The sequence below is a fragment of the Rhea americana genome, unplaced genomic scaffold (assembly GCF_003343005.1).
Source record: "Rhea americana isolate MKP2758 unplaced genomic scaffold, rheAme1 scaffold_30, whole genome shotgun sequence".
Taxonomy (NCBI): Eukaryota; Metazoa; Chordata; class Aves; order Rheiformes; family Rheidae; genus Rhea; species Rhea americana.
The window spans coordinates 5,369,778-5,385,908 of record NW_028186424.1 but is presented as its reverse complement, the minus strand read 5'-3'; the positions used below and the strand labels follow the sequence as shown (position 1 = coordinate 5,385,908).

Here is a 16,131-nt window from a genome sequence, read left to right as displayed (position 1 = left end):
TGTTGTAACATCTTGAATCTGTTGCAGCTGACATTATGCATACTGTAAAAAGGGGACAGAGCTGTAAATTTATGGGCATAGATCATAGCTGAGTAGTATGAATACAGAAGTGCCAGAATCATCTCTCTGTACCCCAAGTTCTCATGAAGGCTTTCAGAATATCCTCAACTATTATTTTTTGTTTTCTGTAGCAAAATTTGCACGAATATTTCATTTATTATCCACAGAGACCAAATACTGGCTGGCTAGTATTTAAAAAAAATATTAAGTATGAAAAATGCTATCTTAGGTGTAAGAATTTTGCAAATAAAACTTCACCTTTTAAGTTTTGGGACGTATGTTTCAGAAAGGTTATTTCATGAATGTTTTTTTAGCTTTTTATCCTTATAGAGGCTATGACTCGGGAACTTTATTCTGTACATGAAGTAGAGAGAAAAAACTGTAGATACTAGCTTGCACTAATCATAAAAAGAGGGTGGTTATGCTAGTGCAAGGACACTAAAACAATAAAATGAGTTGGTGCTTTTTCTTATGTGCATTTCAGTTGCTTTTGGTGTTTATGCACCACATACTAGTTGTCTTAAGTTTTCAAATATGAGCAGACAGCTCATGTTTACATAATGTAGCACATGTTCTCCCATAACACCAAAATCTTGTATTCTTCACTGGTGGCTGCATGTCCTACTTTGCCATGAATATCCAACATGATATCCAAAACTTCTGAAATGTTACAAACAAACCAGTTTTCTGTAGTTGAATATTGGATTGAATCATACTGTATTTCACAAAAAACTTAAAGCATTTACTTAATGGATGGGATTTTCTTTTAAGATCAGATTTTCATTAAAGTATGGGTTTCAAGCTTCTTTAATTTTATCTTAAAAATGTTTTTTCTGAGTAAGACTTGGAAAGTTGCACCAGTTAAAGGATTTTTTTAAATTCTAAATATAGATATTTGTAGGTGAAATGTGTCATATACTAAATAGTGCTAGTGTTGGTATAACATAAGCACTTTTGTTACAGGTTTTATTTAATATTCGTAGGTTCATTTGAGTTTGTGGTATCTGTAGTAATAAAACTGAAAAAATTGCTTTTACCAGCTTTCTTCCTCTACTTCTTAATAGGATGAATGAAGCAAAGTGTCTTAGCTGTAGGAATTCAGTTGAAGTTTGGGCATTAATTCATCAGGCATTATTCCAAATGAGCAATTAAAAGTTTTAGCAGTACTATTTTGTAATCAATTCATTATGATTGATCTACTCCTTTAGCTTACCTGTTAAAAAAACATGCATAGCTCTGTCCATTTTTTTATGACTACCTGAACAGAAGAAATATCTGAAATGCATGATAGATTCTGTTGCAGGGGAGGAAAAACAACTGCTTATGCAATGAAGATGCCCTTAGCATGAACACTTTCTATAGTTTGATAATTTTCCAATGTAATCATAGAGTGCTAGCAACCCCGCTTGTTCTAATAGGCCACCGCAACAGAGAGCTGTTCAGGTGTACTGAGTTGTACAATTCATGCTTTTTCCTGATACTTTGTTAATTCATCATCTTTTCTTGCTTGTAGCAGGTTAATAGATGGATACATTAATTACAGCCTGACTTCAGAGTTAATTTAGCAAGCTACATCTAACTGTAGCACAGAAAGAGGGAAATAAAGTCTTGTTCTTCTAGTCTTTCACTATACTTTCTCTAATTTTCTCCTCTCTGCTTTCCTTTTTCGACTTTTTTAATGGAAGCTGTATAACCTTCCAGAGGGGTGTCACATGGTTGTTAATTTGATGCTGTTGTGGAACTTCTTAGCTTGAAGAGGTGACACCTTTCCTCGATAAAGGACTTCCGCATGAATTAATAATCACTGAAATAACCTGCTTCTTACGACACACCAGTCTTCTTTCAAATATTGTTCCATAAATGTGCATTGTGTCCAGTGAAAGCTGCTGAGTGGGGTTTTTTGTTCTAAAGATGTTTTTTTCTGGACTGCAGACTATTTATCTGCTGTATTATAAGCAACACTCCTTTTCCTAGGTCTTTACTAGGACTTTGCTGCAGTCAGAAGAATGGTATGAGAAGGAGCAGTGTCACAGGCCTCTGGTGCTTCTGCTTTACATACTGCCTGCTGTTCATTCTTACTGTTACAGGGTTTTTGGTAAATACAGCAGTGTCAGCTGTTGCTAGTTAGCATTCRGCTAAATTCTGTTAAATGTGTTCTTTGCTATTTCTCTCAGTTACTCTTGGTAATACATTTAGTGTTTAAAATGACTGGTTCATAATCTAGTTTGAACAAAGCAATTTTTTTAGATACGATTTTTTTAAAGAGGTTTTGCCCTTTTGAATGGGAGCTGTTATTCCAAAAATTGATAATATCTGTGGTTTGATTYAGAGTGTTTCTTTCATTTTATTGCTTCCTTCTTTTTTTCCTTTCAGATTTTGCTTGGATTCTGCCAGACAGACAAGGCAGAGACTTTCCATCAACTGGTCCAATTTTAGCTTGAAAAAAACCACTTTTGCTGCACATTGAAATGACACAATATGGGGAGGGAACCCTGCAGGAATCAATGAACGACAACTCCACTTACCTGTCCTGCTGTGCTGAGAGCTTACCTGGTCTTGAGCCAGTGCTGCCTTGCCTTGTCCCCAGTGCTGTGTGGATCTGCACTGAACCCTTTGGCCTGATAATTCTTGCGGACTGAAAAATTGCCACTTTCTACCTGAATTTGTTAGCTTGTGTGCTTGTAGTCTGTGAGTGAGACTTACTTGATTGTAGCTGTATGCTGTTGGAGTTGGAGCAGTAGCTCCTCTCCATCTCCTTCTGAATGCCTTGGCCTCAAAGACTTTAAATTGCTTAGGCTTGGGTGGAGGCCAAAATACTAGTTTGCATCATCTGCAGTGGCTCCTGTCACTTCTGCATCTAGCTATGTTTTGTCATTCTGACTCCTGACAAAGGAATGGACCTAGTCAGTTGTGCTTTCATCTGCTCCAGATTTCTCCTGACATGACTTCATGAAAAAGAGGCTCTTATGGGACAAGTATCTCCTCAGTTCTTTCACAATCTACTGTTTAAGAGTGTACAAGTTACGCTATTTGTGTTTTGATTTTTTTTTCCTGACTTGTAGCCAGCTTGTGTAAGAATACTTGCAGAATGAGAAAATTTAAAAAAGAACAGTACTCACACTATCAAATCTGTTATAGAGTGTATAATTGTATTAACACTGAAGCCTATCTGGCTACTTTTTTAACATATTGTTAAGTAATATTAAAATCATGTCTTTCTTTTTGAAAGATGGAATACATTAGTATGGCAGAAGACCTGTGTCTTGCTTTTTTCTGCTTGGGTGTGGGGGGAAGGGAACAAAGAAACAGAGATGGAAAAAAGCGATGGTGTTCTAAACTAAACTTAATCTGGTGTTAGAACTGGTCAGTGAATGATGCTTAACTTAGCATGTTCCTCTATGAACATTTGTATGAAGCTCATCTGATGGGGGGGGAGAGCACTACTTGCTATCATGAGAAAGACTCCTGCTAAATGCTGGAATTAAGTTTGTTAATTCTGTGAATTATTGCAATGCTTCTATTTCGATAGATAACTTGTGATTAAAAAAAAAAAATATAGAAATTTCCAATTTAATGTCAGTGTAGAAAAAAGTAGGTAGATTCAATGCTATCATGTAAATATTTAACAAAAATATAGTAATGTCTTAAGTTGCAAAGTTTTGTCTAGCATGGAGAAACTGGTAATTTAGGGCTTTGATCTATGAAAAGATACTGTGCTTACAGAAATTTTTCTGATAATGTGCTATTTATTCAGAATAGAGACAATCTTTTATTTCCAGGTGGCCATATTTACCAAAATTATAAAACAGTCTTCCTCTTTTTTTTAAAGCAAATAAAACTACCACTGAGCATATGTGTAAAAGGATGATACAGCTTCAGAGCCCACTAACTCTTCCTCCAGAGCTGTTCCATGTTCTTCTGCTGTCTCCTCATTAGAGACCCTGCTCATGGTACGCAGGTACTAGGCTTGGGACCCCTTTGCAAGATGCAGTSTGACGGTAATGGTCTTTCTGGCTTTGGACTTGAGCAGGGTTAGTGGACGGTAGCTTCGGTGTCCCCTGGAAGGCCCGTGTGTAGCAGGAGGCTTGGGTTGGCTACAGACCACTGTGAGACCTACAACCCCGAATCCCACTTTGCTGGGACCTGCTGTTCTAAAATGTGCTGCAGGCTCAGCTTGTACCCAGCTGCTGTAGGTAAATCAGCCCTCAGTCTTCCTCTTACAGGACAGCTAGAGTATGCGTACCCATTCCCAAAATACAGCCCAGGGATGTGAAGGGGATAACTTACTCTTCTTCTTTTTCTTTTTTTTTTYCCCTTCTAGATCCAGTTGAGGAAGGGGGAAGTAGCTTAGCCTCACCTTTTTTTGTCAGCACATGTGTATTTATTTGCCTGTGCTGGAGGAATAGCATCTCAAATCTAAGAGGTAATATCTCTGCCACTCAGCACTAACTTTCTCAGCAAAAACTGTCCCCCGTTCAAAATGTCTGAGTGAATCAGTGGAGGAAAAAAGTTTATAATTTCTTGGGGCCATGGAGGGCTTGCATCTGTAGTAACCTGATCATGCACAGTTATGCAAAAGTGAAGAGGCTGATTATATGGAACAGTGGCTTTAAAAAGCTATTAAAACACCCCTGAAGTTGGATGTGTGTGGGAAATCTAATTTTCCGAACCTTTTCAGTTCTAAACCATAACACAAGGTGGCACTGTATGTCATGACTAGTAAYTTCTACATCAGTGCTTTTACTAAATGAAGGCATTGAATGGAATAACTGCGTGATACTACATGACCAAGCCGTGGGGCARATTCCTGTTTCTCTAAAGAAGGAAAACTCTGAAGAGTTTTGAGGTAACTCCTTTCATACTATTTGTTTTAATAAAGCTGACTTTCTTACCTATGTATGTATGTTTTWAAAAAAAAGAAAAAGCTAGTCAAATAATGATACATGAATATAACATGCTTTTCCTTATTTTGAAATCCTGGGTTAAGAAAACAGAAGAAATCCTTTTGCATTTGGGAAATATATGTATATATTTATCCTGTTCATTTGCCTTATGCTCCATCATGATATGTCAATAAAGCCGGCATGATTCCAGGTATTCCATGGAAAGCATGAAGAATGGGGTGTGAGTGGATCTCCTATTCCACCTTGATGAGAACTTAAAGGCAAATTGTACTTTTGTAAATTCATAATTAAGTGAAGGTAAGTGTGGAGCAGGCTGGGAAMCAGGAGATTTGGAAGTACTAAACTTAATTCTACCAATTGTGTTACCTTGGACAAATGAGTTAATTACTGTCATTCCATCCATTGACTGGTTATACTAAGGCTTTGCTGAATTATGAGCTTTTTTAGTAATACCTAAATAAATAGTGATGTTAAGCATGTTAAAGTGCAACGCAGTAAACTGCTATTAAAAGCACAGTTCTACACTAGTGTTTGTGTGTAGTTCAGATGTGTTCAGTCCAGGTACACGTTCAAATCTAACCTCCAATAGAGGAGACYTTGTAATACATCCTGATGGATTAAATCTCGGTCTTTTGCTAGATTGAAAAGAAATCTACTTTTGATGATGTGGACTACTTTGAGAACTCTAGTGTAAGCTGGCCTACTATTCATGTCTGTTCTTAAATTGTATGAAAGTTGAATGTCTCAGCTCTGGAGGTGACCAACAGCCTGTCTGTGCTAGGTCTATCTGCTGATATTGGTGCTCTTGAAACTTTCAGGTGTTCCCACAATGGAAAAGGACATAGTTGTACAAAATATTTAAATTTTCAGTGGTTTTGAACAGTGTTGATACTGAATTTCAATGGCTCTTCCTGATCAGGAGTCTTGCATCTGTGCTTTGCAATCACTGTTGCAGCTTTCTGAGGCAATGCAGCTAGGAGCTTAAAACTCTTCTGCGCACTTATTGGTGTAGCATCACTGGTACTTAAAATTGTAAAGCTGAGGTTCAGCGTGCTGGAAACTCAAATCTTACCATAACCTGAGAAGAAGATTGAGTCACATGGTGACTGCTGAAGCCATAGGAGTTCAGTGTACTCTTCGTGCTCCATATGCCATTGCTGTTCAAAAAGGCTTTGCAATGTTTTCTACTTCAGTTAAAGGGCAGCTCATCTTTATTTTAGTGTGTCCTGTATGTTGAGATGGGGAGCTAATGCTTAATTGTTACTGTAGTAAATTGTTACACTAATATTCACATCTTCAAACATCTCCCAGTTATTAATGGAAGAGCTGATTGCAGAAACTATTCATATATGTTTTTATATATATATATATATATATATATGTACTTTCTATATTATAACATACCTGTGAGCAAGATTAGGTGTATAGTATTTTTATTGTCCTTGGTTCTTGCCTCTGTATTTAGACCTTCAGGACAATTTGTCTGTCCTTGAATACCTCATTTAGCATTAATTGAAAAGGTTAAATAGTCTTCATAATGTATCTCTTASTGATGGTGCAGTTTTACAGGCAGCTGAGCTGACTTCAGTGAACTGTTGCTGAAAGGAGGATGTCTTTCTCTTCCCTTCTGTCTTCCCCCATTGAACACAGAAGCAGCAATGCCAGACCTCTGGGCTTCGCTTCTGTTCTTTCTCTTCACATCTGTGTGTTTAGTTTCAGCTTTGCTGCTGCTTTTAGCTGCACAGTTGAGCCTCTTCCAGCTCCGTGCTTAGAGGTGGAAGAACATCTACCTATTGATACACTCTGAATCTACATAAACTGTTGAAAAATGTGCCAGGTAAGCTTATATTTTTCTGTAATTGTGCTCTCAGAAAAAATTTTGCTGATTTGCTTGTAATGATGATAGATACAAACGGGATTTTGAAGTGGATGGTATCTACTTTCTGTCAGTGTGGCTTGAAGAAGACATGCAGGAAGGTACTCAATTTCCTCTTCTCTGATATGTTTTTCTTAATATTTTTATTTGAGGGAGAGGGGTTGTTTCATAAATCTTTTACCAGTTTGTTTTGTCTTAGGATGACTCAGTCTGTTTTCATGCTTGAATCCTGGCTCTGTAAGTTTTAGCATTGTTTCTTCCACCAGATAAAATTTGATCAGAGGTAGGTCATGTTTGTTAGCCTCTTAGGCAGTGTTACCGAGAGGGTGGATTGTAAATACTCTAGAAGGCTTGTCTAACCTAAATATTCCTTCCGGTAGGTCTGGTGGTGCAGAAGTACCACCAGAATCCACTGATGCATGTGGACTCAGTGTGTCCATGGGGGCAGTCCTTTTCTAAAAATTGCCAAGAGGCAAACCTCAGCCAGTCCTGAGCGCTCAGGAGTCCTCTACCGTCACTTACCCCTCAGCTTTTTTTGCCAGCTTTCCTGGAAGTTGGACAGACAAGTAAAGCTAACATCTCTTTGACGGGGCCATAATAGCCTTGAGCTGACATTTTGGATGTGTTAACTGGCAAGGCATATGAGAGGCTTATGCTTTTCCTGTAAGAGATAGTTGTATGTCTCCATCTACGAAAATAGAAGAGACAGTAAGCAGATATATTAGTCCATGGGGAAAAAGAAGTTCATGGTATGACATGGAAGAATAAATAAAATCCTATTCCAATGTACCGATAACTTTCTACAGTTTATCCTGCATAAACTGGTGTGCATTCCACACCAAGTGTGTCACTCAGCTAGCTTATACAAGCGTGATTCTTCCGAGGGAAAGATGTCTAGACTTGCTTTCCCATCCTAGTTTCCTTTAAACAGGCTGTTGACTCAAGTTAGTACAATGTGTTTTCTCTCTGTGTGCAAACAATGTGTTGTTCTCTGAGGCTGTTCTTGCTTATGCCTGGAATAAAGGATTTAAATCCAGCTCTCGAAAGAGTGGAAAAGCAGTATGCTGAACTCATCAGACTAGAGAGCTGTATTGCATCAGAGCAGATGGGGATATTGCTACCTGCCGCCTCTTCAATGGTGTTGAAGCTGCGAAGCGTTCATCTCCATCAGCTCATTGGAAAATGGCTCCATATTGACTGGAAATACACAATCATCAAAGCTCTTCCAAAAGAAAAAAGGCGTGAATAAAATCACTTGAATTCTGATGTTTAGTACATACAATACGTCTGCTGTACTCTGTCCTCGTGTCCTTGTACAAATTTTTGTCCGTCTGTTGCTTGATGGCTGACTGGATTCTACAGCCTTATTAAAGGTTTTCAGGTTTTATTTTTCTTTTAAGTTGAGGGCAAATTAGAAGTAGCCAGGAACAGGTCTCGTATACACTTTTGCTCCTTATACTGTAAGGGATTCTGTTTATCACCTAGCAAAACAGTCTTTCACTTCAAAGAACAAGCTACTAAAGAAAGTCTTAAATACATCACTCAACGTCTCAGGATTGTGGATTCATTTATAGAGTAGTACAAAATGTAATTGGTAGTTGAACGCTGATAAAGGAGCTTAGTAAATGTACATGGGAAGTCCTAGGAGGTTTCAGATGTTACTGAAATTCTCTGCTAAGCTGGGAAGGTAATGCTAGGTAGTGACAGGAGAGAGTAGCAAGGCAAGAATTAAGCAGGCCAGTGTATGACTGTGCAAAGTGAGAAATATTGCCATGCCAGCAACATTACTCTCTTCCAAAATGTTTCTTAAGTTTGRGTCATTCAGAGACCACCAGTTGGGATCCTTACTGTAAAGGCTCTTCCGAAATCCATTTTTAACTCATCTGAACARTTGGGCAATCAGAGTTGGCCACAGCAGAGTAACAGGGAAGAGCTGGCGTGTTCTCGTGTAGTCTGAACTTGCAGTCTCTTGCTTTTGTTAGTGTTGGCCAGTACAGCCTGATTGTTTTTTCTCTTTCCTTGTGCAAATGCTTTTTTGGACATTGATCTGCGTTTGTATAATAAGAGCGTCATCTCTCTGTGCCCTGGAACATCTTAGTCATAGGAGCGAGGGGCTTGAATTGATTAGGTCTTGGCAGGCAAAGAGAGATTTTGGCAGCGCCTTGAACTAGGATACAGTGTTGCGTGTGATACAAGTAAGCTAAACATGAAAGAGGAGGTTTGAAGTGTTGAAGTCWTTACCCATCCAAAGGTAGGTTTATCCTTGCACTCTTTAAACGATGCAGTAAAACACAGAATACGAGTGTGCCATGCTACCCGTATCCTCTCTTCATACCAACAGTACGTGACGATGAAAAGGGGAGAAGCAATCTTAAAAACAGCTGGGACTCAAATTCGGTTTTAAATCACAGTTTCTAGGCTGGTTCTCTGAATTCTACTCATTACTTAGTTCCTTGCTTAAAAAAAGATACATACGTATTTAAGCTGGGAGACTGTCATCTATACGCTGGATCTGTTTTTGATACCAGTCGTTATAATGTTTGGCCGTTGGTGACTTAAGCAATTTTGGATGTTGCTGTAATTCAGAATCACCCAAACAAAAGTAGCCCAATGAGGAAACAGTGCAGCTGGTTGAGAAATTGTGGAAGTGATAGTGTTTTGAAATGACTGAGAGGAAAAAAAATAAAAAACAAACTTAGTTCTTTTTGAGTATACTCTGGAATATATTCTGTTTGTTGGATTGCTCTGGATAATGCAGCATAAGTAACATGCTTGTTTATTCCATACGTATTTCAATTACRTGTTAAAATGGATGTTTTGTTTTAATGTCTAATTAAAGAGTCTTGAAGAAAATACTGTTTTAAATGTTTYAGGTTTAAACATTGCACAGATAATGACTTTAAATCCCACTTCCTCTTTACTCTTTGTAGATGTGGTAACATTTTGATAGGCCAAAAGCTTTATAAAATGTGTGSTTTCATGGCCATACTAAGCAAATACTGTGCTGTGCTCAACTTTATCTTGTATGATAATAAAAATTAGATAGTTTTGGGTCAACACAGAAAGGAGAAAGTTTCTTTAAAAATTTTTTCCCTTCATCCTCATGTCTCTAGCGATTYTTTTTTGCTGTATAACTTAATTTGTAAAGCATGTCGAAGTTTACTRTAAACTTTGAGTACAAGCTTTTGTGACCTATGATGCTTAAGAAGAGTGTTCCTCTCTGCTAATAATGGACTCTAATTAAATCCACTTACTTTTTCACGCTGCTATCGTTTCAGCCTCCCCCCAGGATTTCTGGTCTGCAGTTATCCATGCTTTTCTTTTCCTTTCTCAGCTCCAGTTCAGTAACTAATCACTGAACTAAGAACTGATCTTTCCTTATTATTATTAATGAATATCTGAACTGTGATTAAAATGTTTCCGAACTAATGCTGGTATCCCAAAGAATATACTACTGGAATAGGTGACACAGAACAGAGGTGTGACGACTGAGAGTCGATTCTGTTTTATAGAAGAAGCAGGGGCAGAGGTGACACAGAGTGGCCCAAATTGCACTCGAAGCCTGACATGGATGGGATTTGATCCTCGTTTCTAGAGTGCTAATCCATGACTGAATCACAGGTCTGACGAGCACTTATCAAGAACTCATACAAGAACTATCGCTGGATTAAAAAAAGAGGAGAGTTTGCACAGTAAAATATTTTAAATGCATATATGTGTGTGTGTGTGTATATATATATATGTGTGTGTATATATATATATGTGTGTGTATATATATATATATATATATATATATATATATATAAATGTGTGTGTTCCCTTCCTTATCTGTTTACTCCCACCACCTCCTAGACTATCTCAAAAATAATCTGTTTTGCTTTGTTACAGGGCTTGTGGCTGAGGTTCCCTGAAAATACTTGAGAAGTAATTCAGATGTATAAGTGGTAACGCGCTCTGGAGGCTTTGTGACAGTAAACTTAGGAATTAATACTATATGTATTTTACAGTCAGTTAAACTGTTACCTCATGCATGCCTGAAATGCCCCACCCTTTCCATATTGTTTCTGATCATCTGTGGACACCTATTTGGCTAAAAAGAAATGAAGCACCCTGTAGTCAGACCATGTTAGAAGCAAGCTGATGAGGACAAAATGAAGTAAGTCCTAGCTGTTTGGGTTTTTTTGTTTGTTTGTTTGTTTTTTAAGGAGGGGGCATTAAATGAGAGAAATGGGAGGTGTCTAATATTTCTTTTCTAGCTCATTAATTCWTAGCATAGCTACATTCTGTCCTGTGCTGCAAGAGCTACTTACTGGGATGGAGAGGAACTGCTTCCTTCCCYGTCTGTTGTAATCTCTCGTGGTAGATTTTCGTAAAGCTAGAAGCATGCATCTCACAGCTGTGGCCATACTGCAATCCAGAACCTTAATGTTCAATTCTTCAATGGCTCTGTTTCACCTTTTCCTCATGATYTTAGTAATTTTTCTGTTGTGTTGCGATGTCAGAGTTTCAGATTGATCCGGTTGCTGTTTTCTATCACACATGACCCACGTTTCCTCATAGGAGCAAGAACTATGAGGTGGTCGTAAACCTAAGTATCCCTTTGGTATGTCTGAAGGATGTTTAGTTATGATTAATAACCCTTGTATAACTGTGAAGGATACTCTGTCTTTAAAGTGCAGAAAGCAGCTTAGGAATGGGGAAAGGTGTCATGTGAATGCAGAGGTTTTGGCAGCAGCTATTAAGTGAGGTGATAGAAATGTTAAATGTTAATTAATAGTGTAGATATTTTGAGAGATCAGTGTTGCATGGTTTGCCTACCTGGTACAATCTCACCATCTTCAATATAAAGAAGTGAATCAGCTGACCTACATATTTAATGCTTAAAAAACTCTAAAGGTACAGGGCTTTATACTGTAGCAAAACGGCATTAATGTGAGCTCCAGTGGTGATCGTCTACCGTACAGAACGACAATGTTTTCCACCCCTACAAGTGATCTTCCAGGAAAGCACGTGATTTATTTTGTTCACCTTAGTTACTTTGGCTAATAGAAAGAAACTGAGAGCCTCCATGGGAGGCAGCGAGTTTTGCATTGAGTGATCATCCTTGTCTGATAACAGATGTACTCATTTGCATGAAAGAGTGAGCTAGTTTCAAATTATCAGCTCAGAATGAGTTCATCTAATTCAGCTACTAAATCTGCCCCTTTCCTCTTAGAAGTGTGGGGAGAATTCAAGTAATCTGTCAGTATGTGAACTTCTATAACCACGAGAAAGAGGCCAGATATATGTGAAGAGCTTGGCAAGTGTTTTTAGGCCTCGGGGTGTGATGGGATGGCTGTATTCCAACAGAATGAAAACTTGTCTGTGAAAGCTTTTTATTGAGAATTCACTGTGAAATTTGGCACTTCATTGCGGGGGGTGGGGAATGCTTTCCAGTGTCGTAGTCTTTAGAAAGTTGAGAAAATAATCTTCATTTTATCCAGTAGGACAAGATACTGGTTACTAGATTTCTGTGACGTGTATGTGGTGCTTTTAAGCAACTTAAGAGTTGACATAATCTGTGCAGGAGACGAAAACGTATTTGTTCCTGTGCTTCAGCCAAAGTGGAGTTGCCGAGATTGCAAAAGCTGTAAGTTTTTCAGTGCTGCTGAGACGCAGAAGGTTAAAGTGCCTTTTTAGGGTAATGTTCACTGAGGTGCTCTTGCATTGGCCGTTGTGTAAGCAAGGGAGCGTGGTTACACTGGAAGCCTAGGCTTACAAACATAGCAAGGCTGAATTTCACCTGTTGGATACCCGAAGTAGCGTGTGGATCCTGTCCTTTGGAGTCCAGAGGTGATGTGCTGGTTTTTGTCCCGGCTGAGCTGCCAGAACGCTCTTGCTCTCTCTTAAAGCGACGTTCTAGCAGTCCCTGGCTGTCAAGCTGGTCTGAAAAGGAAACACTCTACCTAGAGTGCGAGTGCTGTGGCCAGGATAGAGGTTTATGTGCTTTGTGGCCAGGTGAGCTTCCCTTTTACATTCAGTCTTGTTCCCCTGCCGTTTTCCGTTGCCAACAGTAGGTGCTTTCTCACATTTAGGGAGCAGCCTCAGGAATATGTCTGTGTTCTGGATAATTTCAGTTCTCTGTGTGCCTTACCTCACACACAAGTGTCAAAGGGGAGAGAGCGGACGAGTTCTTCGAGCAGCACTGAACAGCTGCGCTCACCAGGGAAGAAGAAAATCTCCAATTTCCAGGCAACAATAAAACCACCATTAGAAGTCGATACTATTCCCGTCAAAGTAAACGAGGCAACCAGGTGGCCATCGAGGATGGTACTATAAATTCTGTCTGGTTCCTGAAGTCCCTTAGCCAGCGGCCCTGCTGGGCAGGGGTAGCCAGAGGAGACAGATGACTGAGTCACTTAATGGGTTTGGCAGCAATTTTAATAGTATTTCTCCCTGCATTCATCAAGAAAATGAGCGTTCAGCACAGATCGGTGAAGGCTCGTGGGATGTCGCRGAGAGCATTAGCTAGCGAGGCTCCTTGCGTTGAAGAGGACAGCGGGATGGGGCAAGGGCGAGCTGGCTGCGAGCGTGGCGGAGGCCGCGGCTGCGCGGCCCGCGCTTCGTCRGCAGTGCGTCCCCAAAGTCGCAAGGTGGCGATGGGGGAAAGACTGCGCGCAGCCAAGGGCCGGCCGCGTTTGTRCGGCAATAATCAGGAAACGGGCATTTTACAGAGGTTTTTGGCTTCCTTTTCAAATTTTGAACTTGACTCAATCCTGCATGACTCAGTCTGGTTTGACGCTGCAAGGAGACGGGCTYGGGGCATGCCCGTCCAGACGGTGTCCCCTCGCAAGCCCTGTCTGCGGCGTTCCCGCGCCGGGCTGATTACAGGCATGAAGTACGAGCTGCAGTTTTTGGTGGTYGTAGTGTCCAGTGAGCCCTGAAACCCGGAGGCTAGTGAGATACGTTACACACGTGTCCACCTGCACGCTCCTTTTAGATGATGGTTGGCACCCACCCTGCGCAGCCTCTTGGGCTGATGCTGACTTTTTTGGTACAGCCTTAAAGCTGTCGTGTTACCTGGCAACAGACGATAACAGCACTGTTTCCATTTTACTGKGGAGGAGGGTTAGCGACTTGCTTACTCTCATACCGTGCGGGGGATTTTTGCTGCACACGTCTGCGTTGCTTGGCTTGAAGGAGTTTCAATAGCTTGACGGTTTCTTTAGTCAACAGCTGGCGTCAGGAGGGCTGTAAAAGAACCCGCGATTAGGATGGTAGGATAGGATAAGTCAGGTTGCAAGGGACCCCTGGAGGTCTCGAATCCAATCTCCTGCTCCAAGTAGGGTCACCTCTGAGGTCAGACCAGGTCACACAAGGTTTTATCCAGCCTGCCCTTGAAGGATGGAGAGTGTACAACCTCTTCTGGGCAACCTRTTTATTGATTKTAATACACTGGCAGTTCTGTTTGTTTGCTCTCTAGCTCTTTAGTTCATTTTTTCATGTCTTAAGTTTTCTGTCTGTATTCGTAAAAACAGTCTCATGATATCTAAGCTAGCTTGGGAAAAAGAGTGGGGGGTTAACCCGTGTATTTCAAGGATTTGTGAAAGAAGCAGCATTGTCATTCTCAATTCTCCATTTTCTTCAAGTATGTTCCCTTACTTTTTAAAAATCCCCTATGGCTTTTCCTGCTTGTTTCTCTGTACCTGGTTCCCCATTGACCCCTATGATAGTGGCAGAGGAGGAAGAACTCTGCTTTCCATCTGTCTTGGGCTGCTGCTAGCTTCTTTGTAGTACCTTTCGTCTAAGTAGCTCAAAGCATTTGATGTTCCTTCTAGTGAACTAGACGCTACCTCAGTTCCTGAGGAACTGAAGGGTGGGGATAAGAACACTGAGGAACTGAAGGGTGGGGTGAGATAAGAACAGGATCCAGATCTCCTGTTTCTGGGTATTCTGCACACTGCAGCAAGCAGCTTTTCTCAACAATTTGTACTCAATTTCTTCCAAATATTTGATATTGGTGGTTAATTAAGCACCTGGCTTGCCTCTGCCTGGAGGTAGAGGTTCTGTCCTTGCAAGAGGTTGTTCTCTTCTATGACACTGTAGTGTTGTGAGCAAGTCCATGATAGTGTTTATTAATGGTGGAATGATGTATTAACTCTGACATGCAATGTGATATGCCTGCTAAAGTTGCCTTGGTCTTCTTGTGTTGACAAGGAGTGTTGTTTCATTTTAGTTGCATCACGGTTGTTTCAGGCCTTTCCCTTTTCTAACCTACACAATCTAAGTTACATTAAGGAAATACTAAATGAATGGCATTGGGATTTCCCTGGCTGAAATTAGCTGTTGACCTTAGACTACCATAAGCTACATCTACAAAAAGCCCCCGCTGATTTTCCTGGTGGGCTTGAGGAAGCCTCCGAGCAGCTTTTTGTGAGTTAATGTTTGGAGGAGGAGTGGAAGGGATGGTGTGAATGTTTTGTGTTTTGCTGCACGGCCTGATGGTTGCTTGAATGAGTGGACTTCCTGATTCAGAGGTAAAGAATGAATGGTCTCCCCTCGTAGTTTCAATTTTATAATAAAAGGTACTTTAACAGCTCAGTGGTGTCTGCAGCCCCACGCAAGAGCTGCCTAGACGATTGTTTCCACTGCTTGAGAAAAAGTCCATCTGACGCACCAATGGGAAGTCAGAACTTTCAGTTCATTAAAGTGAGCATCTACAAGCGTACGTACTCGGCTGAAAATGTTTCAGTCTCGAAGAACGCTCTGAAAAAGACTTKAACTTTAAAAGCTTCCATTGCCTGAAGCCTCACACTGTTCCAGCACAASTCCCTGCTGCTGGAGCACTGGAAGTATGCGTGTAGGTGCTATTTCATTCTTGCAGCAGCCTTATAAAAACCTTTGATCTTGCTTTATTTAAAATAATAATAAAAAAAAACTATTGCTTCCTGTGTTTACATATAAATTTGGAATACATAAGCAGTTGTCTGGCTGGCTCAGTGAAGAGGCCTTTAGAGAGAACTGATAAATTCATTGTGTTTTGCTCCTTTTTGTAGCATTTATATGTTTTGTTCTCTTCACAGAAGTACCTCCTTGTCTATATTGGCAGACAAGTTCCTTCAAATTGGACATTACTGTGATACGAGAAGTTCTGGAAGGTGACCCTGTGGGGCTTGTTTTCTTTTGTTTTGTTTTCTTTTTTTTTTTTTTTTTCCCCTCTCCATTTCTTTTAATGGTTACTTTTACAGATGCTCGCCTTTAAATTTGCATTGTGAAGGGATACTACACCAAAAGACTGCCATTTGACAATGC

The 16,131-nt window shown here is 40.1% G+C and overlaps 1 protein-coding gene across 1 annotated transcript in view; it reads left to right on the top strand.

The window, feature by feature from the left end:
• Nucleotides 1-3,313, top strand: part of FAM193A (family with sequence similarity 193 member A) — a 46,798-nt gene extending 43,485 nt beyond the window's left edge. The window contains exon 21 of the mRNA XM_085309648.1: nt 2,434-3,313. Coding sequence (XP_085165774.1) covers nt 2,434-2,527 — 94 coding nt within the window. The 3' untranslated portion in view covers nt 2,528-3,313. The remainder of the gene's footprint in view (nt 1-2,433) is intronic.
• The last annotated feature ends 12,818 nt before the right edge of the window (nt 3,314-16,131 follow it).